General features: G+C 29.1%; 2 protein-coding genes across 4 annotated transcripts in view; one reads left to right on the plus strand and one right to left on the minus strand.

The window, feature by feature from the left end:
• LOC107455087 (pyridoxal phosphate homeostasis protein) overlaps positions 1–23,489 on the plus strand; it is a 42,807-nt gene extending 19,318 nt beyond the window's left edge. The window contains exon 8 of one of the 2 annotated variants that reach the window (XM_043056392.3): positions 23,318–23,489. The gene's annotated coding sequence lies outside the window, so the exon portion shown is untranslated. Of the gene's footprint in view, positions 1–3,068; positions 3,251–23,317 lie in introns of those variants that run through there. The other variant, XM_043056386.3, reaches the window with a different exon arrangement.
• On the minus strand, positions 6,353–17,267 carry LOC107455079 (lopap). 2 transcript variants are annotated; one of them, XM_016072501.4, is made up of 4 exons: positions 17,079–17,267; positions 11,957–12,042; positions 8,081–8,188; positions 6,353–6,635 (listed from the first exon to the last, which is right to left on the minus strand). In XM_016072501.4, exons 2-4 carry the CDS (start codon positions 12,021–12,023, stop codon positions 6,490–6,492), a joined length of 321 nt encoding a protein of 106 aa, XP_015927987.2. In that variant the 5' UTR covers positions 12,024–12,042; positions 17,079–17,267; the 3' UTR covers positions 6,353–6,489. The 2 variants fall into 2 exon arrangements, with proteins under 2 accessions (XP_015927987.2, XP_042912337.1); XM_043056403.3 differs by lacking the exon at positions 17,079–17,267 and adding an exon at positions 15,958–16,044.
• Positions 23,490–26,280: the final 2,791 nt, after the last annotated feature.

Raw genomic sequence — 26,280 nt, forward strand, 5'->3', positions numbered from 1 at the left:
AAAGCATGTAACTAGTTTTTTTTGTCATGGGAAATTCTTGCAGAATATTTTTTTTAAATTTTTGCAGAAACTTCTACAACACTCAATTGCATTTTTATGAATTTTCCACAAATTTTATAATTTTAATCTCTGATATGAAGTTCTTCTTTTAAGCATTTTATCACATATTGCACAGTGCAATTGAATACAATAAGCTAATTTAGCATATTTATTACTGATTTACTTCTTATGATGAAAAATAATCAAATTTGGTCTATTGTTTTATTACGACCACGTGCCGTTTTTAAATGATAAAATTACATATTACGGAATTAGCAAGCAAAAATTAAAATATAATTTTGCTATCATATGTTTGATACTAAATTGCAAATAAATAATTAAATAAAAAAATTAAAGCAATTGACTATAATTTTTATTCTGAAATACCAAAAACCTTTAACTGTACAATGACTTTCGTTGTGTAAAATTTTTGTAACTGTTTGATTATTGGTATCTTAAAAACTAATTTTTGCTTCGTTTTTAAAATATTCCATGCAGTTTTGCTAAGAATCGATTATACATCTTATTATCAAATACCCATTGTGAAATATTCATTTTAATTAATAAATTTTTATTTCCTATTTCATTAAAAGTTAAGAGTGAACTAATACTCTTTGAAGCCACTGTAATTATAAAAGTTTATTGATATATAATTACCTGAAACGGTTTTCCTTTGCTAAATGAAAAGATATTGAACACTACTTATCCAAGGTTTTATTGGTCACTCTGTTTTTGCCATTTTGTAGGTACACTTTGAGCAAATACTACTTAAAGAAACACATTTAAAAAAATTATTCCATAAAAACAATATATTCGCCAAGCTAAACATATTATTTTCTCCGCATATTTTAATTTTTTAAAAATTAATATTGTTACAAAACATAAAAAATAAATAAAAATTTCTTCAACATGCATGATATGTGAAAAAAATGACATATTTAATAATATAGACACTTTTCTTATACACATCCTACACTTTATAAGAAAAAAACAAAACCCGGAACTGGAAATTATAAGATTTTTAACTGGAAAAATCAGGGAAATTTTAAATCTGATTTGAGTGGCCACCCTGATACATATTCTTTTTTTTTATAAGCAACCAATATGAACACTTCAGCTCACTAATAGTTTAAATATTTTAAGTAGGTAAATACATAGATAATAGTTTTTTTATTCACAAATCTCTTTTTACTTTTGAACTGTTAGTGAACTGAAATGTTCCTATTGATTGCTTAAAAAAAAGCATTGGAATCAATACCTCACTTGTCTGGATAGCGATGTCAGATGACTTAATAAGTATGAGCCAAAATTTGCTCTGTTTCTGTCAAATTGGTTGTGATTTCTTTCTATTCAAAATAGAAATTTACACCAGATAATATATATCTTGCCTAGGTACTATTAGGTATGTTTTGCCACCACTCTCCCTCAGTAAATTTTAAATAAACATTAAAGCTCACCTCAGGGGTGAATGTTAGCTTCAGATAAGGCTTAATCACATTTTTAAAACAATTTTCTGTTTTTCTATAACTATTTCTGTATCCAATTACTCAGGTACAGACCAAAAAGTTTTGGGCCATATTGTATAAAAGTTGATTCAGTAACCATATATTTGCAGATTGATTTTGTTTCTGCTATGGCTTCTTTTCCAACAATTCTTATAGATGAGTTTTGGTGAAAGCAGTTAATAACCTTGAAAGTGGTGTATAATTTCAGGTTCTTGGTGTTTTAAAGTTAATTTTAAGGTAACGTCAAATATACACCACACGTGTTAATGTGTTTAGATTTTATTCATTAGTAATTATTCACAGAAATATATGCCTTTATAGTTATAAAGTAGATTTTGACAAAGTCTAAGAAAATGCCCTTATTTTGAAGATTTTTGAATGACCTTTGACCTCCAATGTTAAGGTCCACAAAAATTACTCATGTTTTAATAGTTAGTGTGAACACCAAAGAATGTGAAATAATTTTCAGTGTTTCACAAAAAAGTACAACTGGGTGTAAATAGATGTGTTTTTCTCAAAGTTCCAGATGATCTTTAGTTTTGACCCCATAACTCCCCTAAGAAAAAAATGTGTCTAATAGTATTACATAAAGAACAATTCCTGAAAATTTCAACAAAATCAAAACTCAAGTAGTCAACCCTGCCTGACCCTGCTTAAAAAAACTGGTTCTTAAATATTAAATAGCATATATGTTATGCCAATATAGTTTCTATTAAATAAAGATATTTTTTAATCAATATGATGATGTTGTTAAAGGTAATGAAAAATTATTATGATTAAAGAATGAACAATAATTATAGACTACCTGTTAAAATTTGAAGTAAATCAATTTTAAACAAAATAGAAGTTGTTGAATATGTAGTTAGCAAATGAAGCAGGTGGTATCAAAAAGAGAAAAATATTTATTGAGAAAATGTGTTATAATTATTATGTTACATGAAAAATTGTGTTATTTGAGTTTAGCACCCTTTTGAAGCTATTTCCAAGGGCAAATGTCTTATCTTGCATCCCTTCTCCCTAGCTATGCAGCTGATTTTATAGGAAATCTTATCTTCAGAACCAACCAATCAACTACTATTCTGGAATTTACTGTAGAGGAAAAAATTATCTAAAAATTGTTACCCAGCTCAAAAGCCGAGTATTACACCTTCTCAAACAACAATTATATATATATGTATATATATATATATATATATACACACACACGGTTATTTTTCAGAAGTCATAATATTAGCCTTTGAAGGCTCGCAATGCAGTTGTAATAATCAGTTTAGTTTTCAATTTGTTTCAGAAAAAACAATAATCGTTACTCTTCTAACCATTTTTATATTTTATGCATTATTTTATCACTGATATGATTGATAGGGGTCTTTTTATCTTGAAAATGTTCTCTTTCACACTATAGAACTGCAGTTTTTTATTAAAATATTTTATTTCTGCAGAATTTAACTTAAAATTGCCATTTTTACATAGGTAATTTTTTTTTTCTAAAATGTTTATAATTTGAAATTTTTTCTTCTTCAGTGTCAAGAAATAATATTCTTAATTTCCTATTGCTGTAACTCATATGTCGACGGCGTGCTTTCATCACAACAAGGAAACTAGTCATTGAATTAGCTCAATTTCATATTATGTGCATGTTTTTCATTCAAATGTCTTATATCCTGTTTTTTATATTTGTTTTAATAAAGGATTTTTGCCCTAAATAGTGAAGCATATGTAACTTTTATTATAATAGTGTCGCTTTTTTTAACTACTCGCTCAGATTAAAAATTCTTAAAACTGATATATTAGAAGAAAAATTAAAAGCAAACCCGGATATACGAACAAGCCACTCCATTTGGAACTTTCATTGTTTACTTTTTTTAAACACTCAGTAACTTTGGAAGTTTCTTTTTGTTGATATTATTAATTTCGCCTTATTCTTGTCATATGAAAGTTTGGGATAGAAATAGATTGCTTTTCTTACTGATTTTCAACTTTAACTAGCAAGAAATGACATGTTCAAAGCCCAGGTTAAATAAGGGGCTAATAAATATTATTGAAATAACTTTCTTTTTTTTTTTTCAAATAATAGACTGAAATAAAATTTTGATAAGATAAATAGGAATATTTTTTCTAAGTTCACCATATTAAATATCTTAATTAAAGCATTTCCACTCCTGCTGTCCCATTCTTAAAATTCATAGGCCTTATTGAATACCAGTTACTCTATACTAAGATCAACCTTAAATATGAAGATGTTATTTTTAACATTTTCTGATGCATTAAAGTTAGATTTTAGTTATTTTGCAATAGAATGATCAAGTTTTAGATATCAAATGTATATCCTCCTGGAACTGAGCATCTAATTTGTTGAACAATATTTGGTGCAATTTCATCACTTAAAAAATAATATGTTTTGATTATTTTTCTGTTAGTATACCCTTACAAAGCGATTGTGTATGTAAAATTATAATTGGATTTACCTTCATTAGTCAGAGTCTTTAATTAAAATCGAAAATTTTAATAAAGGTAAGAAATTTGGTTCAAATAACCTTTTGTATAGTATTTTGACATATAAATATCTAATTTAAATCAAGTAGGTTTTGTTTCATGGCCAAAATGTAAAGAAATACATAATAAAAATTTCCTGCAATAACCAAAATGGCTGAAAAGTTATAATTTATTATGTCAGAATTAAAAAAATCGAGTTTGATTATTAGATTTTTAAAAGAAATTATTGTATTGTATTAATGTATTGATTTTATCAGCTGTACTTTCTTCTCACGCTACACATTTCTTTGTAATAATTACATTTTCTGCCCCTATTTAAAGCTTGAGTTTTAAGGAAGAAAAATAATGAAATAAATCATTTTTGCAGTTAGCATTCAAACAATAATTTTCATTTTTTAAAAAAACAAGGATATTTTGTTGTGATGCATAAAATATGTCATGAAAAAAATTTACTTTATAGTCATAACATTAAAACAAAAAATTTTCACTTTTTAGCTTTTTTACTTAATTTTGATTTTGCCTACTATTAAGTTTCATGACATTACTTTAAAACATTACTTTTTAGATCTAGTTATTTTGTTATTTTAAAAAATCACACTGAAGAGTTGTCTTAACGAATGAATGCAAGTGATTTTGTACTAAATTGTTATCAAACAGTTGTGAAAGAAACACATAACTTTTTGAATTTTTACATCTGGTCCATAGTTACACCGCTGCTGTTTGTTTTCTAACATTAAAAATAGTTTTCCTTCAGTTAAAATTAATCTAGATTTGTAGAATTAACCATTATTTTCATGATAAATTTATTAGTATGTTCCTTGACATGACTGAGACTTCTGATTTTTCAATATTTTAACTGAATTCTATAGTGTAACTGATACACCATGATTGGAAAGCAAACTAATGGTCTTATAAATTTGTATCAATGGCTGTATAAATTTTATTTTAAAATAGTTCTATTTAAGTGACAAATCCCATGTATCTTTGATGTGTTATTGAAGTACTTTGACTTAAGTTAGACTTATTTAAAAAGAAGAAAATGACTTTCCCTTTTAATCCCTAGCTTGAAGCCCTAGACTGTTAAGCATTGGATACAGTTCTTTGTTCACATTATATAGTTTAGTTTGGTTTGAGATGAATTGGAGTAGAGTAGTACCTTGCAAGCTTAATATTTTTAAAAAAAAAGGTATATAATATTAAAAAATCCAACTGTTTTCAATTTAAAAAATGTCTTAATCCATTTAATTATTTTTGATGTGGCTGATACTTCTGATTTTTCAATATTTTAACTGAATTCTATAATGTTTAAGTAGATTTTTTTTTTTTATATAAGTAATTTATCCCTTCTTTGAGTTTCATAAAAATGGTGAAGCAAAAATTGCAAACACCTGCTAGAAAAATTGTCCGTTATGCAAAAGTATTAAGACACATGCAACTCCTCAAAATCTTAAAGTATGCTGTAGAACACACATGACTTACATCACAATCAAAATCATTAAACTTGATTTTGTAAGTCTTTTTTTTCTCCTGCCACATGCAATTTATATAACAACAGCATCTATACTATTTCATATTTTTTTCAATTAGGTCACATATTTTTAAATGATCTCATAAACGAAATGCTAAAAAATTATAGAACTTCCTAGAAATATTCCTTGGTAATAGCCAATGAGCCGTGGGTTGAAAACGAACTATTGGTCTCCTACATTTTTATCAATGGTGGTATAAATTCCAGAGTTTAATTATTTTTGGTTTTTTTTCTTTTTCAAATTTTATCATATAATCAATTTGTTTATTAAATTTTAAATAAAAAAAAACTTTATGTTCATTTTTTGATTTTGAGTTATAATGTTTATCAAATTTGTTCTACAATTTAATTTATTACTACAGTTTCCAGAAGTAAAAACAAATTTCTTAAGATTTGGCAATTTTGAAGTAAACTTAAACTTCTTTTTTAAATATAAACATTAAATTTTAGTTTCTGGATTTTTTCTATGTTCACTATTTTGAAGAATTTCATTACATTTTTCTGTGTTTTAAAATTTTTGCTTTTAAATTAAAATTTTGTGCATTTTTAATTAAAAGTTTTATTTATTTATTTTTTTCATTTTTTAAGGAAATTTAAGGTTATTTTGATTTCCTTGAAATTTGTACTTTAAATTCATTACTTTTTTTTTGTCTTGTACTTTTTACTCATTACTTTTCAAAATTGAAACTTTTTACTCAATACTTTTGCTTAAAATACTTGCACTTGTTACTTTTTAAAAGTAACTTTCCCATATATGCTTTTCTTTTCATAAGATTAAAAACACTTTGATCTAGTTGAATAGTTTTTATTTAAAACTAGCTTTGTAAATATGAATGAAAGATTTATTTGAATAAATTAAAACTGATTAATACATAATATGATATGAAAAAGAAATTGCTATTTTGAAGGCTCCTCTCAATTTTAAGAATATTTGCTAGACGTACAGTTTTCGAAAGTAGTCTCAACCAATCCAGCACGATTTATATTTAGAGTATCCAACTTGTTATAGATGGTTTCTTTATGTTCTTCTGATAATGTCTTGTTGCGTGATAATATCCATAAGTTCTCTAAGCAAAGATCAAGACAAATAAAATGTTAAGTCATATTAAATAGATCAAACTCATCAATTTAAAAAGAAATTGTTAATAGAGTATTTTTATGTTTTTAATTATCCTCTCTTTTTTTTTAATTTGCAAATTTACACATGTACATTACATTTAACAACAATGAATATCATAATATTTGAAGTTCCAATCTTGATTTTTAAAAGAGTCTCGTATGAGGAATCTTTCAAAAAAATTGTTCAAAAAAATGTTATCCTTTACCAAAAAGAATAATAAAAGATAATAAATAATTATAAAAGTTTATTATCTTGTGTAGAATTATCTTTAGATGAACAAGTTTTATAATAGTATATTGTGTCTTGTTTTTATAAATCTGCGCAAATATCTGCTCAATCCTGCACAAATATTTTTCAATATTAAAGGTTAGTTCCTAGACTCTAATGGCATCTTAATATGTGAATATCCAGTCAAAAGATCAAAATTTATTAAAATATTCTTTTATTTTATTTTGAATCTGGGTAATTAGTTTTTTAAAAGAAGCAGATTAATTAATAACCCAATGTTATTATACATATTTATAAAATTATCAGAAAGCTAAAAGTGTATCCACAAAGGTGTTTTCAAATTAATGTTTAAGATAAGAAAAGTTTGCAAATCACGATTTAAGGGGGCAAGCATGTAGAACAACGAAACCTGTTTTGCACATCATGCTTGCTGTAGTAAACAGAGAAGAGTTAAAAATTTATGTAAGAAACACCGTTAAGTTTCAAATAGCTATCAAACAGGTTTTATATGCTTTCTACACCTTTCTTCCATTATTGTGATTTTATCAAATTTCAATGGCATTTTTGTTTTTCCTCGCTTATGTATTATTTTGCATTCACAGTGCCTATAATTTTCTCATCACTATAAAATATCACATTTGAGTTTACTTGGGGAAAAAATGGCTTTGATTTTTCTTACACTTATAATTTCATCTTATAAAAATTATGATATCCCCTTTTTGCACAAGGATATATTTAGGATGTCAAATTTTTATTAAATTTTCTCAAAACCTTGTGTTTCAAATGAACCAAACAGAAAAATCTATTTAATTCTCGTCTGGTCTCAACTTTTATACATACATTTGGATAGACAATTTATACAAATTTCTACTTGTGCTAACAACTGTCTGGCTTCGCAGTTCCCCTTCTTATTACATAAGGATATAAAATAGAGTTCAGTAAAAAAAATGAGGGCAAATGGTACATGTATTTGGGTGTTTGCTTATATCGAAACTTAACGTAAAAAAATTTTACAATTTTGGTGGTGGATAAAAAATATATGGATACAAACTTTATCCAAGTCATTTCTTATCTCAATGTATATATCTAGGGCAAGGATTAAATAAAAATCCAAATTCGAATATAAACTAACCTTATTCGATTTCTATAATTTATGGTACTGACCTGTATGTCCAAGAATAGGACTGTATTTTGGTGATTCAAAACATCCCCAAATAACAGCATAATCATCATAATTTGTATCAATAACATGGTATTGCAGAAATAATTGAACTGAAATATCAATAAAAAGATATAAAAGATTTCATTATTGTTCTTTAAATTGAACGAAAATAAATAAATAAAACTTTATAGATATAACCACTTAAATATAAACCTCATAAGACCCTTAGTATATACCCTTACATAAGGGGTTAAAGTGCAAGGTTTAGGAAAATCTTTAAATGCTCCTATATTCTCTTGCCATTGAAAAGACAATCTAAGTGCTTCACAATAAATTTCAAGAAAAGCTACTTCATAAATACTTTCTTTCTATTGCACTGTTGTGAAAGCTAAAATGAAATTTCAGAAAACTAATAGAACTAAATTTATTTTTGAAAAAAAAATTTTTACATTATGTAGCTTTCTTAACATTGATAACCCAAGTCTCTTTGGAAACACGGAATAGCTAAAGAATGGCATAAACATTATTTCGTTAATTGCATTATTAAAAAATGTGTATATGTTTTTTATAATTAAGATGATAACCATGTTTGTGGCTGGTGGCCAATTTTTGAAAGGAACAATATTAAAGTAATGTCATAATAGTTCTCTAAATTTAACACATTAGAAAACAATTTCCTTATATCTTCAAAAGATTAATTGCATTTATCTCTTTCTTGTTTTTAACTTTGGTGAATTCAAATCTATGATGATTCATGAAAAAAATTTTATTTCTCTGAAATATTGAGGTGAACTTTTTATAGATTTCTAATTATTTAGGGGACATATTTTCCCGCTGTCCTCCCTGCCATCAGTACCCATGATGTTAACCAACAGAATAAATTATAGACATAATTTAAACAAATAATTGCCAGCTTTTTCCTATTCTAAAGCTTTTCTTATATCTCTGTGTTTTGTTTCTTTTCTGTATATTTCTTGATATACTCTGAATAGTAGAAGATTAAAAAATTGAAGGTTAAATGAAAGGCGTTTGAAAGAAAAAAATCATCTTTGTAATCAAATGTATTTTAACCCCTTCCTTCTCACCCCTGTCAAAATAATGGGAGGGGGGAATTTGCCCTCTTATCTTTCATACAAGTGATATTTCTGGCTGCAGACCTGCCAACTCTGAGGCTTTAGGCCTGAGTTTCAAACTTTTGTGTCCAATCTCAGTACCTCAGGCCAGGGGTACCCATTCCCCCCAAGGCATATGGGTGCATCCTACAAAGACTTAGAGCCCCCATTCCAGTAAACACAAAAATAATTTTATCTTTTATGTTAGCAAAAAAAAAAAAAAAAAAAATATTTCTTCTATGATTGTGTATCATATTAATGTAACAGTGAACAGTACTTTCTCAGAAAATAAATCTTGTTTTAGGTTAAAGTTATTTACAAAACTGTGAAGTGTTTAATTTTGAGACAATTATTTAAAAAAAATCATTACTTAAAGTTTTATTTGTATGTGATTATTACATCACAGTATGACAGGTAAAATTATTGGATTTGAGCACGTTTTTAGAACTCCTAAAACAGACTCCTAATAATTTAATTAAAATCTTTAGATATAGTTTATTTTGTAAACTTCAAACCAGTTTTTGCATATTAATAAATTTTTAAAATATTTTAATAATAATGTTATGTTTTTGAATTATTGAGGGAGAGAGACTGGGAGAAATTGAAAGTTTTGGATTTTTTATTTTAATGAAGCATATATACTAATATGTAGTTTATATGACTATCAGATTTACAGCAAAATATACACAAAAAATGGCATTAATTTCTTTAAATGCGTGTTTTTCTTTTTTTAAACATTTTCAGATATTACATAGGTAAAATAAAAATTATTGATGAAATTGCTCCACGGAAAAAGATTTTACAAAACATCCCCCCCCCCACCCCCCGAAAAAAAATACAAATTCTTGAAAGATATAATCATTTGACTAGAAATACTCCCAAATTTTCAAATATACCTTTAAATAATCAAAAATATCCTCTAAGTGGATTTTACTCTTAAAAAAATTGCAAATATCTAAAATATTTTGAGAAAAGTACTCCTCCCAAAATGTCTATAAGGAATTACCCCCTAAAGTCCTTTAGAACTTATTGATGAGAGTTTAAACTAAAAACAACACAAAATGAAAATTTATAAAAGTTGAAATTTCCGCAAGTGTTGCAGAATTTTTTAACAACCTAATATCTACTTAATGGTAATGGTTTATATTTAACTCCTTAGCATCTTGCTTATCTATGTCAGTTTTTAAGCTTATCTCAAAACAGATTAGTTGAACTATGATCTAGAAATAAAAATTCAAAATTTATTTTTCTAAAAGAAATCTTGAATCTTATTTCTTGAGTGTTATCAAAATGAATTATCCATGCATTAATATTTTAATACATGAGAATTAAAAGGATTTTGTGTGTCCACTACAAAAAATGTAAAAGACTTTACATACAAAAAATTTAGAGAGTATGAAAGGAATAAAGGATCAGATAAACAAGTGACCATGATATTAATAGGACGCTAAACCACAGGAGAAACGTTTCGTTGCAAATTCTGTTTCACCTCCATTCCAGGACCTACGCTAAGTACCTCAAATTATTAGCCAAATATCTAAAGTATTAGGCAATTTTCAAGATTCTTAGCCAAAGACAAAACTTAAAAAAAATTTATGATTGATTTTTTTCCCGTAAACAACTTCAAATCAAAATGCAAATTTACTATAAATTGAATTATTTTATGAAATGCATATTCTAATGATGAGTCAATTTGCAGTTGGGAAAGAATAATTGAGCAATGAATGGAAAAGAAATAGGAATAGGTTATGGTTAATTTTTGATTACTTCTTAAACTAGAGTGGTAATAATATAACGAGCAGTGGCCCCCATCCCCCCAAGCTCTTTTGCAAATTCTAAATCCCCCCCCCCAAACTATTCGTTTTATTTAGTGTAAAAATTCCCCTCCAAGCTTTACGTGGGCGCATCGTGCACCCACCTTCCCCCCTGGTGGGGCCCCCTGATAACGAGAAAACTGAAACAACATTATTCTGATGTCACGAGAAAATATATTTTCTGCCAAAATGAATGATAGTATGCATCTTACTACCACTTAATCTGTCACTGCGATTTGGTGACGAACATATTAATCTGTATTTTATATTTTATGATAGTTTGTCGCTGGCTTACGTAATCTCTCTTGTTGCTTATGCTTACATTATGTAGATTTATTATAACTCTTAATTGGTTAGGCGACAAGTCTAACGGAAATTACTGTAATCGAATAAAAAATGCAGCATTTGTACAAAAAAATTCCTTTTGACCTTTTTTTTTTTTTTAGGATTATGGGGAATATTTTCTTTTCGGGGGAAAAAAAGCATTCATCAAAAAAGCGCCAAAACACAATTTCTTTCACCGAGATATCTATTTTTCCGTATTTGGGGAATGTTTAGCGCAGGCCCTGCATTTGAGATAAAAAGAGTATAGGTATATCTAGAGAAAATGTTTTAATATTTTGAAGAAAAAAATTACAGCATTTGAAACTTCGTTGTTTACTCTAGGTTAACCTGAACTCATTTGTTTCTAAACTTATTATTTAATGTAGGTGAATTTGCCATGAGGGATTACTCCCACGATGTAACTTGCGTCTTTTTAAATCCTGATAAAAAGTTTTGAAAAAATCATGTCCAAAAAAACCTTCAATGGTAGAGGATTTGTATATGTTGGGGACGTTGGTTACGGATTATCTGAGGTCACTTTTCTGACGGTTAAAAAATTGTATATTAGCTAAAAGGCGTTATTCATAAAACGACAGAGCTTTTAGAGCTTACTGATGAAAATACTTACGTGGTCCCATGACAAGCTCTAATTTAGCAGGTGCTTCTCCTCGAGGTGTATGCAGATAACCACGCATTAAAGTTACTTTTCGGTTTCTAAAAAAAAATAATCAAAATCAGGTTATTTTATGCCATGAAGAAGTAACTGTATTTTTGTAAATCTAAAAATTTAAGGGGTCACAGTACCTTTGCAACAATTTTTTAAAATAAAGGTATAATCATTCATTTTGAGGATGCTTTACATGCTCATTTAATTTATAATCAATAATTTATCTTCAAAAAGTAATTGAACTGTTGATTTTTTTTAAAATTTTAAAAAAAGTTGAAAAAATTCTAAATTTTTAAATCCCTAAGGCTTTTTTATTTTAACATATTTTCAAAAAAAGTCTTTTTCATAGTGCTTGCAATATTTATCTTAATAATTTTGTGCATTCATTTGTTGATATTTCAATTAGAATATTTTTTATAGATTATTTTGTAAAAAAGTAGAAAAAAAAGTGTAAAAATTCCTGTTAGGTATATATAACATGCCGTAAAAATTGTAATACCTCATAAAATGCTTATTCCATGCACAGTTTAAATAAGTGTATTATACTCAAGATAAAAAAGTTTATTTCAAAGCTTTATCTTAAATAGAAAAAATTCCTTAGGGATTTAATTAAGATTAAGACACAAAATTATCATCTATGCGAAAAAGCACTTTAAAGTCAGACTGCTGAGCATTCATAACTTTTTTAAAAATGTAGATAGAGAGATGAATTTTTTTCTGTACATTTGAAATACTTTGAAGTTTTATTATAAGCAATAAAAATTTTTTTGGTATTTTCGTCATTTTTTGGGTACTGTGACCCCTTAATAAATAATTTTAAAATTAAGAACGTTTGTTTATTAGTCAAGAAAATAATTCAAAGGCTTGAGGTAATACAATAACATTTCAAACTTTTTCCAAAGGTTACATTTTTACTTCAAGCTGTTCCTCAGTATTGTTTCCAGATATATATTTACCAGTTTCTGATAACAGCCAATACACTAATACATCCTATTGTTTACCAAAAATACTCTTCTGCACTATTATAAAAAGTGTGGCAAGGAGAGCCTGGTTTGCAGGGTGCTGGACTCTCGTTCGAGGCACGGGAGTTTGAATTCAGTCGGCTGAAGTCTCCCCCTGTAGTAAATGGTGACTGATGCGTGTTAAATCTGTCGGGTCACAAAGTCTTCCATGTTCCCATAACAAATTATAGCTTGGGGAGTACTGAATTGAGATTGATCTGTGGTGAATTTTATTATCGACTATATCAACCTTCATCTATCAAAAGGTACCTCCTGATGGAATCAAGTTAACACGTCTTATATACTGGAGAATTGGTATTTAATATTTATAGTGGTAGTTACGCCACAAATCGTTCTCTGGTTCAGGTCAAAATTGCGATCTGTGGATGTATGAATGGGTTTGCCCTATAAACGGGTATGGCAGAAGTCAAATTCTGAGCCATAGATGGTGCCACTGAAGAGCAAGAACAATCGCACCCCTTGCCTCAATTGTCTGCAACAACAACTTTAGAAAAAGTAGCTTATCATGATTATGGAACATGAAACTATTTCATAGTATTGCCTGCAAACAAGGTCAATGCTGGAGAAATCATGTAAACATTATTTAATATTGTGTAGTGGCTTATCATGACTATGGAACATCAAACTATTTCATAGTATTGCTTCTATACGAGGTGAGTGTTAGGGAAATCATGTAAGCATAATTCAATACTACCACTGAACTCGATTCTCACCTATAGCGGTTAGGAAAGGAATCCGCTCGATTTAGCAATTACAGTGCACTCTCGATTATCCGGGTTAATCACCGGGACAGGTCGCACGGATAATCCGAAAACTCCTTTTATTAGAGAAAAATTAAATTTCAGTACAAAAAATATAAAAATTACTGACATTTGCATGCATAACATCAAACTAGGAATTTTCCTTATTAAAAAATGTGTAATGCGTCTTCGCCATATATCGATACACATATTTTACGAACCGCAGTAATGTCACCGTAATCAAATCCTCCCATATAATCTAATAAAGTTTCCACAGAGCAACAGAATGAGAAATTGTATTTCATTCATTTACTACATCTTCAGCATCAGTTACTATCATCACTATTTGATATAACAACATAACGATGTCTTCATCAGTCAAATACTGGAAGCCTGGCTCACATGTATCACTTTGAAACCAATCTTCTAAATTTTCTTCATAAGGAATTTCGAAACCTTAGATTTCTTTTGCTTGTTCGAGAATACTGTTATCATATTTTTCTTAAACATCTGAAGAGGATTGTTCATCAAGCGGTATGTATGATCTTTCTCCAAGATCGTGATAACGTAGATGATTTTACCTTTGACCATGCTGCTGAGATTCCATATACTGCAATCCAATAACGAATATTGCTACCAGAAATTTGGTAGTGTTATAACTTCATGAATCAAATTTTTTTTAATCTTGAAAATGTTCCTCTTTATATTTTTTGTGTGACTCCGGAATGAGCACGGATAATCCGCAAACCGGATAATCCGCGCACGGATAATCGAGAGTGTACTGTACTTTGATCGTGCACAAATGCATCAAATTACTGAAACACTGATTTCGTTTTTTTTTTTTTTTTTTTTTTTTTTTTTTTTACCATCTGAACATATTCCACGGAATTTCTATGTGATTCATGTTAGGTGATTTTGTGAGCTGTGTGTGAGTCTTCCTAAAACCTGTCACTTATACTTACAGCCCACTACAGTTTGGGGCTTTTATCTTGTATTGGAAAAAATAAGGATATCGACAGTAAGACTGAAAAGTTGACTTGCAGCAATTAATTACCCAGAATATCAAATTAATAAAATTGTGCGTGTTTGCCGTCAACTTAATGAGTGGACCTAATAATTAGTATAAAAAACACCCCGACGCCACCTCAAGTAGCTGATTCTTTTCATGCAAACTCTTTTTTTTGTATGGTAAACTCTGTCTACAATACGTTAAGATACGTTTCAACTCTTAAGTAAAAAATTTCTTTTACGGAAATTTTTTAGAAGTGCAATATTAAAAGAATTTTGCACATTCACGTACGAAAGTTCTGGACTCTGCATTTACTTTTGAATCATCTCGGCTCTCTACTGAGTTTGTACAGAATCTATTTATGTGAACGTGCGAGACAATATGTTAACAGTTTTTTTGGAATTTTTTTCTTTAAATAAAATAAAAAAGCCACAGTTAAGTACCTCACACTTGGGGCAAAGTTTAAACTATATATACTATCATTATCTGGGCTTTAGAACGAACAAATATTTTAAAAATTATGAAACTTTTTTTTTAAAAAAAATCGCAAATTTGGTTACATTTTTTAACTAGATGAGAATCATCAAAGTCAATTTATAATACTTTTTTTAAATTTAAGAACCCAGATAATACAGCTGGGAATTATATTTTTTGAATAAAAAAAAAATTACATCATATACCCTTTTTATATGAATGATTGACAGTGTAAAGCTAAACGCAGATAGCGTTGGGAGGGGGGGGGGGGTAAAATTCGCCATAAGACTTCCGGGTTACCACTTTCGACTGATTTTTACGCCTAAGCTTGAAAAAACGCACCATCCAATATTATTATACTTGTAATGTTTTCAATATAACGCGTTCTTTCAATATAAGTTTCAACGAAATAAACAGCCAATGAATTGTTAAGACTTCGCAAGCTTACTATGATGCTGCCCAAAAGATAAGAAACGGTGCTATTTTACACAAATATAGCCAACTAAGGGATAACACACAAAACATGGCTACTTATTAATGCTGTGATACTAATTTTCTTAAATTTGTTTTTGACTCACGTCCTGTTAGAATTTATAAATTACTGAAAACTCTTATGATTGGTGAAATTTAAACACAAATCACAATAATAAAACTTCCTAGAATCTTAAGCCTGGTTACACATATCCTCATAAACATAACATTAGCGGAGGGACTCACCGGAAGTTTTCTTAATTTTTTCCGATTTTGGGAAGTTTGTAATTCTTTACATTCAACTAACCATCCATTCGTTGAAATTTTGACTTTTCTTCATTATGACGTTTCACGCCATTTTCAGAATTATAGAGGACGCTGGTTAAATGTAGACTTAATTCGCGATCGCAACACTCAAATACGCCAATCTGGGGAAAAAATCAGTTCCATGTCTCTTTCCTTCCCTCTCCTCTTCTCAGTTGTATGGGAATATGCCAAAGAATATACTTAGGGAAAGAAGGTTAGCATCCTTAGATGTAATGTAAACCAGTCCCCAAAGTTTGGTGTTGTCCCTGTGTATAAAGTAAAAATCAACATTTAGGGGCACAGTAGCAGAGGTTCTTGAAAAGTGTTTGCACACCAACCACTGGGGTTGGGGAGGGGAAGAAAAGTTCTGTTTTTGTTGTGCATTTTTACTCTGTTGAGTACTATACTATTAATTAAGATATTTTTTTGATAATGCATTCATATCAACGATGTGGATTAAATCTGGCAACACATTTTGACACAGAAAGATAGTATGATTTGGCGGGAGGCAGCGTACCCAACCATACATGTAGAGTTGTCCAAAATCCGGTACACGGGTGACGTACCTCCTGACTGCCACTTTATTTCTTATGCTCCTGCGCTGGATCTTAACATATGATGCTCTCCTTAATTTAAATATGTTACACCCCCTCTATGTTGTTCTTCTGATATAGCATACCTCATAGAACTAGCGTTAGTTATGTATTCGACAAGCTGGACTTCTCTCCATTCTAAAATTTCCACGACGCTTTATTTTAGAATTATTTTTAATGCAGTTCTTAGTTCCACATAGTTTCCTACCTTAAATTATTAATCTATTTAAAAATCAAAGCAGAAACTAACGTATTTCCTTCTCCTATAACTATCTACACGCTGATGGTTAGAGCACGCGAAGTATTGCCATAGTTTGAGAATTCTGCTCTGTGCCACCTGTAGCCCATTTCAATCGCCAAAAGTGTATTATTGGCGAAAATGTGTTATTTTATGTGACGACAGAACCTTCGAAAAACAGCCTTAAGTTACGAAATCTCACTCTTTTAAAGAAATGATGATTAAATTACAATATATTGACTCCTGTCCGTCTAAAAGAAGCTCTTAGTCTTTCCTTGTTCGCTCCACTAATCACTGTTTTAGCACATTTCAGCCCACCTTCTGCGAGAGCAAATGTACGCTGGTTTTCATACCAGACACCATCAAACTAAAAAAAAAAAAAATTATAATAATAAAGTAAAATCATAATCATTGTTTCCATTAAATAATAAAGGAACTTAAGGCAGTATAATTGTCACGATAAGCCACAATTTCAAATTGTCCAGAAAAACGTTTGTGTTTAAAAAAAAAAAACACGATTTTTGAGTGAGGAATAAGATGTTTTTGTATACTGCGCTGTTGCCGATGGAACTTTTAAACACATTCAAAAATTTGTGATTTACCTATTTGGTTATTATTAAGTGGTTTGCTGTTAAAATGTTGCATCTGCAAAAAGCGTGACTTATAACTTTTCCCCGTTCTTTAACTATTAAAAAGATTGCTTGGATCATAACAATGGCTAAAAAAGAAAAAAATTATAATTTTTGATGCCTTATCATGATCTGATTTTCGCTCGCTAATATCCCCCTCAAATTTAATACATCAATGAGGATACTAAGTACTTAGTGGTAACTCATTATTAAATAAGGCTAACTATGAATTAAGTAAAGAAATCAAGCAGAAAAACGTATTTTCTTTGTTCTTTTTTTTCCTAAGAAATTTGATTTTGACTCTCAAAATATAATTCGAGTTACATAGCCAGGAGAGCGATTAAAAGTCTGGTCCCCTTGCTGTTAATTTTATTTACTTATTTTTAATTTTTGAACATTTATCAAAATATTCTTGCACCCATTTAAACTTGTTTACCCAAAAATATTTTGTGCAAAAAATAATTTTTACGAAATGTTTCTTATGTTTTACTACTTAATATAATTAATGAAAAAATTTCTTAATTGCAAGACATTTAAATTTTGACTCCCTCTTAAATAATTTAATTTTTAATTACAAAATCTAGAATTTCAATGAAAACAGTTAAATAATTCCCCAGAAATCGAAACTTCAACAATTATAATTTTACTTTAACAGTCTTAAAAATTTTCACCCGATTTTTTCAGCCTAAGTAGTATTAATTTTTGATTAATTATTTCTGCTACTAAAACTTAAAAATATACCTTCATTTGCAGAATTTTTTTACTTGAAATAGCCTTATAACAAGAAAATTAACATTTTTATTTAAAATAAATTAACTGCGTTGATGAGCTTTTGATTTTAAGCATAGCTCAAAATGCATGTTTAAAAACATGGACTTAGTTCAAAATGCGCTTTTATGAAAATGGACTCATTGCAAAATAAGTATTTAAGAAAATGGACACAACTCAATGTTCGTGTTTAAGAAATTGAACATAACCTTTGATTTCTTTTTTCAAACTCCTTTTAAAAATAATATTACAGGGCTTAACAAATAAAACCTAATAAATTCGAAATGTCTAAAGTTTCCCATTTATATAAACCACTTCTTTTTAAATGTAGTCTTTTTTAAGAGACTTTAAAGGTCTGTAGTTCTTTTTAAATGTTTGCCACAGGTCTTATAATTTAATAATAGTTATCGTAAAAATAAGTTAAAACTTGTTGAAGTTTCATCTTTTAAATTCTACTTTATCGTGTTAGGATCTGAATGCGAAGAGATCATTTAGGAAAAGTTGCATTTATAAAGTACGCAGTCACCCCAAACCCAGAATATTGCTCCGTAACAATCTATTTACTCGAAGACTGAAAAAAGGCTTTTGAAAAAAAAAAATTACGTCACAAGCCTGTAAAAAGGGCTTTTACTATTCCTGATATTTAGAGCCCCACCTTGCGAGGATTAGTGAAAAATAACCACGTGACGTAAAGAGCCATTAATCATGCACCCGAATTTCGAAATTGTCTTCCCTAGCAATTGGCAATCGAAATGGGTTACAGGTGGCTTAGAGCAGAACTCTCTACCTATGGCAACACTTCGCATGCTTTCACCATTAGCGTGTGAGGAGTCATAGGATAGCGAAGTACGTTAATTTCTGACTTAATTTTCAAGTAGATTTAGAACTTTTAAATAAGGAAACTATGTGGAACTGAGAACTACATTGAATTAGCTCCCAAAAAAATTGTGGAAATTTTAAAAAATATTTGTGACTATTAAATACGAAAAATATTAAGAAAGCGGAAAATATCGTAGTGCATTCCTATACAACTGAGAAGAAGAGGAGAGGGAAGGGTCAAGCCATGGAATCTCTCTAATCCCCAGATGGTGTTCTGATCGCAATGGCTCGCCTGAAAGCAGGCTTAGAATAATCGAGGTGAAATATCAAGTTTCCGTCAGTTTTGTGACGTCATTAGCCTGATATCAGGACTAAGGCTACTAATTCAGGGGCTCTAGCAACACCTAACCAGGCCTTGTGTAAATGGGGTGTAATAATTATGCATACAATGTGTTTAAAAATATGAGCAAAGTCTCTTGTTCAGTTGTTAAAATTTCAGTTAACATTGAAAGGGGGCATTTTGTGCCGTGTCCGTATTTCTAAATTTACATTTTGAGCCAAGTTTATTTTCGTAAACGTGGATTTTGAATCATGTCCATTTTCTTAAATACGCATTTACAGCTATGTCCAAAATAAAAATATATAGTACCCCAAAAAATTATTCCTTTTTCGAAAAACAGTATAAGATATTGGGCAAAATTGATTTACAAATTTATAGACCAACGTTGTGCGAGACTCCTTGTGGGTATAAATGGAAAGAAAAAAATCCTTAAAACAATAAGCATTTGTTTGTTCGCGATTTCTTACATTTTGACGAGACAAAACGATCTCAGGAAGAAGAAGGAAAACTAGTTATCACAAGCTACCTACCTTTATTTTTTCTATGTCAAGCACTTAAAAAAGTTTTAAAATCGAAAAAAGGTATCTTGTAATAAATATTTTTTTTAAAATTTTTAATCGAATGTAAATTGTGTCCTCCGTCTGCAAGAAAATTTGAACATACAAATGCGTTGTTTTAATCATTGTTTTCTTGGCTCTTATCTCCACAAGAAGCCTGTCTATTCATACTAAATCAATAATTCTTCAACTTTCAAATTCTTCCTCATATCGTGTATGGTTTTTGAATCAAAAACGCTAATGCCACAGTTTCTACCAGGTGGCACTGTAACTGGTCTCATCTGATAGTGCATATCTACTTTATTACGTAGTCTCCACTTATAGCTATAACCTTTTGAAAGTTAACGTGGAAACTACGAGCTTTATAAAGCAGTCTATACATGTGACAGGATATCATACTATATTTATAGCAAGTTTACACATTCCAGATTCAAAAAGCTCTTATTTTAGAAATTTTTACCGAATTTCTTGAACGAATAATCAAAACTTTCTATATAGCGTTCGTTAGAGAAATAGGCATTTTTAATCAAAAATTACCACATTAAACTGAGAAAAAATATGTCAATACTCCCGGAATATTGTAAAATTTACAGTGTTTCTGCGTTATGAATTTGGTAAAATTAAGAATAAAATATGGTTTTATAATATGGGATAAAATTTGGAAACCAGAATTAACGGTAAACTGTTACCATGTTAATGGAAAAATTACCAAATGAATGATTTAAGTACCGTGTATTTTGGTTTTCATTATCAGAATGATGATGTTTTTTTTTTTTAATCAGAAATATCCTTATCATACAGTACGGCAATTTTAACAGAATTTTTTACTCCATGTGACAAATATTATAAGAGATGTTATAAGATTTCATTTTTGCAAAAATAATTAAAATTCAGGAGAAAATAGCGTTGCATACTTTAGTCAAAACCATAAAGATTTTGGCTTTTTAAACCGTCTAAATTTATGCCAAATCACAATATTTTATTAAACTGTCTCTGCTTTTTTTTTTTCTTTTTGTAGCCTTACACCTTATTTTGTGGTTTTGCATCTATCATAGAGCATTAGAGAGAGTCAGAGTAACATTAGTAGAGTTAAAGAGAAAGTAACATTAGTGGAGTAAACAACGCCATTTTTCATACTGTGGTGATTTTGTTTTTCAACTTTTCGTAGAAAATAAAATTAAATCACCACGTTTATAGTATTTGCAAATCTCACAACATGTTGGTTATAGTCCGGGATAGCCTGGTTGGTAGGGCACTGAGCCTATGTCAAAGAAGTCGTGGTTTCGATCCTCACCGGCCGAAGACTCCCCGTGTAGTAAATGGTGACTGATGTGCGTTAAATCTGTCGAGTCACAAAATCCCCCATGCTCCCATAACAAATCATACCTCTGGGGGTACTGATCCAGGAGTTTCCTTGTCTTCTGGATTGGTTCAAAGTTACGAGGCTACGGAGTTAAGCATTAGTAGCCGTAAACACAAAATTGGGTCGGGTGTTCAACGATGGTTATAGAAATAAATAAAAAAAAACATGTTGGTTACGAGCAATTAAATTTTTAAAGTGGCCGGATCACGCTTTTGTTCGAAAATGGCATCACTACTTGTGGGAAGGGGTCCCGCCGTGGACTGATCGTTAAGACACGGTTCCCATCAGATCACCGAAGTCAAGCATCACTGGCTGCGGTCAGTGTGCGGGTGCGTGACCACTCTGAGTAGGGACCGAGGGTGTGCGGTATTGGTCCTCGTTAAACTGTTCTACCGTAAAGTGCTCGATTTCGCGTGCAGGTCGTCGGGCTACCGAAGCGGGGGTACCATCACCTCTGCAGAGGATCAAAATTATGATGGCATGTCTTCGGATCATCCTCCGGGATGTTTCCCAGACCGTCGCCAATAGCCCATTGTGCAGCTCTAGTGTGACGTAAATGAACTACAGCAACTACAACTTGTGAGAAGGGAGATGGTACGGTATCGGCTGGCGCTGAAGGGCCTTTGAAAAATTGCTGAAACTTTTGCCTTTAAATAAGTTGATTTTTGATTTTCTTAATTCTTATTTAATAATTTATTCTATTGATAATTCATTGCAGTCTAAAGATATATAACTACATTAATTTTCTGGTGTGTTGATTAGCCCAATATTAATAAAAAAATTATTTAAATGTAAGAAATAGCTGTTCAATATAGAAAACAATGGCTACCATTTACTAAATTTTAAAAAGGGACTTCTGACAAGAAAAACCTCAACAGTACAACTAGAATAAAGTTTTTCTAAGACTAGGTAAAAATATAAATACAGCTAGTTGCAGGCAGTATTTTGTTTTGTTTATGTTACAAATGTTACAATGCATGTGATTAAATAAATATTTCTTTTAATATTCAAAATTAAAATAATTTTTACAATTCGCACAATTTTGTGATAATTTCTTTTAGAGTTAAAATCATGGAAATGAAACCTAATGCTAAAATTAAGTGCGTACAAGTGAAACGAAATCTTTAACCTATGTCAAGTAAACGTCTAAACTAAGTCAATTGAAATCTGAAGAATCACTATTGAGGAAGACGGGTTTAAAACCATTAAAACAAAGTTGATTACTGAATGAAATTAAAGGTGTTTCGTATAATCACATTTTACCTCCTCTCAGTTTCCTCCAACAGTCAAACAAGTTTAGATGTTTTAGAAAAATGGACTGTTATTACAACTTAACTCTTTAGTCATTGAACACAGTTTTTCTCTTGTGCAGAAACTTTGGATTTGACTTTTCTTATCTGTTTTTTTTTTTTTTTTTAACTAATTGATTTATTGATATCGATTTTTGTTATATAAATTCAATAGTTAAAAAAAATAATCTATTTAATTTTATTTTCATGAATTCTTACTAGATTTTTAAGCCTTTGATTACATGAGTCCAATTTTTAAAAAAATAGAAAGAAAAGACTGTAAATAATTTGGATGACTGCCCAATTTGATATAAAGTTATGTTCCATCGAACGATTAGAATAGTACAAATAATAATTACCTTACCTAATTCAAATATAAAATGGATACTTATAATAAATACTTATTGAATACTAAAAAATTTCCAAAATGAGAGTCATGTTCTTACGAAATATGCAAAAAAGGCAAAATTGCATTGCTGCTTAGAAAACATTTTTTGTACATAATTTCTTTGAATTACTGTTGACTCTTCTACAAAGCAGGATCTAATTTTGTTAAATATAAAAGTTTCTCAAGTTAATTGCTTGGATTCATTTTAAATTAAAACTAGACCAATTTTAATTAAAAGTTCATTATGTTAAAAAAATAATGCAATTTAAAATAATGATTCATCATGTTAAAAAATAACTTTTTTTTATCTTTTCAGGGTCAAAATTTTTCATGACATTATAATCAGTACAAGTTGCTGGATAAAGCTGCAAACACCATGCCAAACTTATACAAATTATGTAAAAAAAAAAGAAGCAAAATTTCATTGCTTGTAGATAAAATTTTTGTACATAATTTCTTTGAATTACAATTGCGCTTTCACAAATCTAGTTTTATCTGGTTTTAATAATAATTATTATTAGTGAATTGATTGAATTCATTCTGAATTAAAGCTAAACCAATTTTAAGTACCAGTTCATAATGTTAAAAAAATAATGCTATTTGAAATAACGATTCATAATGTTAAAAAATAACTATTTTACCTTTTCAATGTCAAAATCATTCATAACATTGTAATCAGGACAAGTTGCTGGATAAAGCTGCAAACACCATGCTAAACTTATACAAAATATAGAAAAAAGGCAAAGTTGCATAGCAGTTTTAGAAAACATTTTTAATTATAATTTCTTTGAATTACGGTTGGCTCTTTCTCAAAACAAAACCTAGTCTAGATATCTTTTGAGCTTTTATACATTTCTATTGTTGTTCTAATTTGAGATTTACCCGGAACAAAATCGTGATTCTTCTGTCCTCACATTAACATTGACCTCATACTCATCTTATAATCAGTTGACCGGATGATAATGTTAAAAATCTTCTTTTAATGTTTGGGTTTTATTTGATCTAGTTCTTCTTTATTTTTCCTTGTCTCATTTAAGATGGTGATTGCTCATAGAGATCAAAGGAGGCCCAGGTACCCAAGTAGTATGTTATCAAAGGGTCAAAAATTTAAAAAAAAAAGGGGGGGAGGAGACTTGAAACAAGGTCTAGTGTTGTTTTCAGGGAGCATTCTTCCAGCAGAATTCTCCCAGTAAATATATTTAGGTTGTTCTCCCTATATATTCCTCCAAATCTTGTTGTTTAGATCTATTTATTGAAAAACTATTTTTTTTATTAATCATTGGTAAAGAAATGCCACCATATTTGTGACATCACACACACACACACACACACACACATATATATATATATATATATATATATATATATATATATATATATATATATATATATATATATATATATATATATATATATATATATATATATATATATATTGTCTGTTTTAAAAAATCTGAAATTTTTTTATAATAATAGTTTTTACTTTAGAATTAAAATATGGATTCTTCAGGAAGTACAGTTTTTTCTTATTATTACAACCACTTTTTAAATTTTTTCGGGCGCGTACAAACTCTGTTGCAATAAAGCAATTTATTTGTTAAATTTAGTCGCGGTTTTAAAGAAAAAATACGCTAGGTCGCTAATGGATTAAAATTCAACTATATTTTTTTCGAATCGAATGGGAAGAAAATCAAATTTTAAGTATACGACTTTTTTAAGATTCGATTTCTCAGAATCTTTTCAACCAATTTTACTCAAATTTTGTATTTTATCTTGTAAAATTGCATACTTTAAAATGAAGTAAAAAATTTTATACCTTACAATTCCAAACTTTTTTTTGACTATTATTAAATAAAATAATAAATATTAATAATAAAAATAATAAATATTAATAATAAAAAATAATAAATATTAATAATAAAAATAATAAATATTAATAATAAAAATAATAAATATTAATAATAAAAATATTTACTAAATGTATTTTTTGTAAGGAATTATCATTGGATAAACGAATTTTATAATTGTGTGCAAAAATTTTTCAATTTGCTTAAGAAGTTCTCGAGACATTTCGAAATACGCAAAAAGTAAAATTAACATTAAGGGGTTTCCTTGATTAACATAACCTCGAACCATTATGATTGTGACCTAGAACGTGAAAATCCGATCATTAGATTAAAAGTTATTCATGATAGTCCAGTTTTTTTTTTTTTTTTTTTTGGCGTACTCTATAAATTGATAACCTTAAATTTCAAGTTGAATAAATAAAGAATATATTGTAAAACTTCAATATTAAAAATAAAGAGGAAAAATTTCTCGTAAAACCGTTTCTATCTTTTCTTTCTTTCTTTTAATCAATGCACTTATTTTGCTTAAATACTAATTTACTTTTTAAAAAAAAGTTATAATAAGTGAATTTCAAATTTTATTTTTTTATGTATAACTATTTTGTGATAAACATGATTCTCAGGCACTTATTTCTAAGAAAGAAATTTTGACACCTCTATTTTAGTCTTATATGCATGGCTTATAATTGTTTCACTATAAAATCTTCAAAAACTTCTTGTACTTACGGAAAAAAAACTTTTTGCACGGAGTTTTCAGGTTTTTTTCATGTGTGCAAGTGCTCCATTTTACCCTTTCATAACAGGGGACGAAAGAACCTTGACAAATGGATAATCCGCAAATGTGTGTGTAATATTAACTATTAATAAAATATAAAGAATTATCACCCTTAATAAAAAATTATCACCCTAATTTAAGAATTTTAGTCAAAAATGAAATCAAATAAGTATGCTCATTAAACTTTTCTGGCTCAGTGTAGCAAAACTAATTGAACAAATGTTATTAACCTCTAGAAATGTAAAACTAAAAATGTTGCTTTTAGAACCACTAGAAATGTTGCTTTTAAACATTTTCAGATTTTTAGCATCAAATGCAAAAGCATTTAGCAGATTATATGAACTAAATTATGTTGCTTCATTTAGCTGTCACTTATTGCCTAAGATCGCACTTGCTAATGTTGAACTTCAGTAAATTTTCAATCGAAAATCGCTGTTCTGGAAATGGTTAATTCACTGCAAATTAAAATTTAAGCATGTAAAAACTAAAACGCTCTCAAGATCTGTTGGATCTCTAGAAAAGTAGAAGGAAAAGCATCAAAACTAGTTTGAATGCCTGAAAAAACTTAAAATGTTTTTCTAAAAATCATCTTTCAACTCTTCTCTCTTCCCACCAGCTATAAAACAGGTTTTGTTGTTACCAGTATCGTCCTTTTCA

This window comes from Parasteatoda tepidariorum, chromosome 12 (assembly GCF_982258835.1).
Source record: "Parasteatoda tepidariorum strain Cologne lab strain chromosome 12, Ptep-v5.0, whole genome shotgun sequence".
NCBI classification, from domain to species: Eukaryota; Metazoa; Arthropoda; class Arachnida; order Araneae; family Theridiidae; genus Parasteatoda; species Parasteatoda tepidariorum.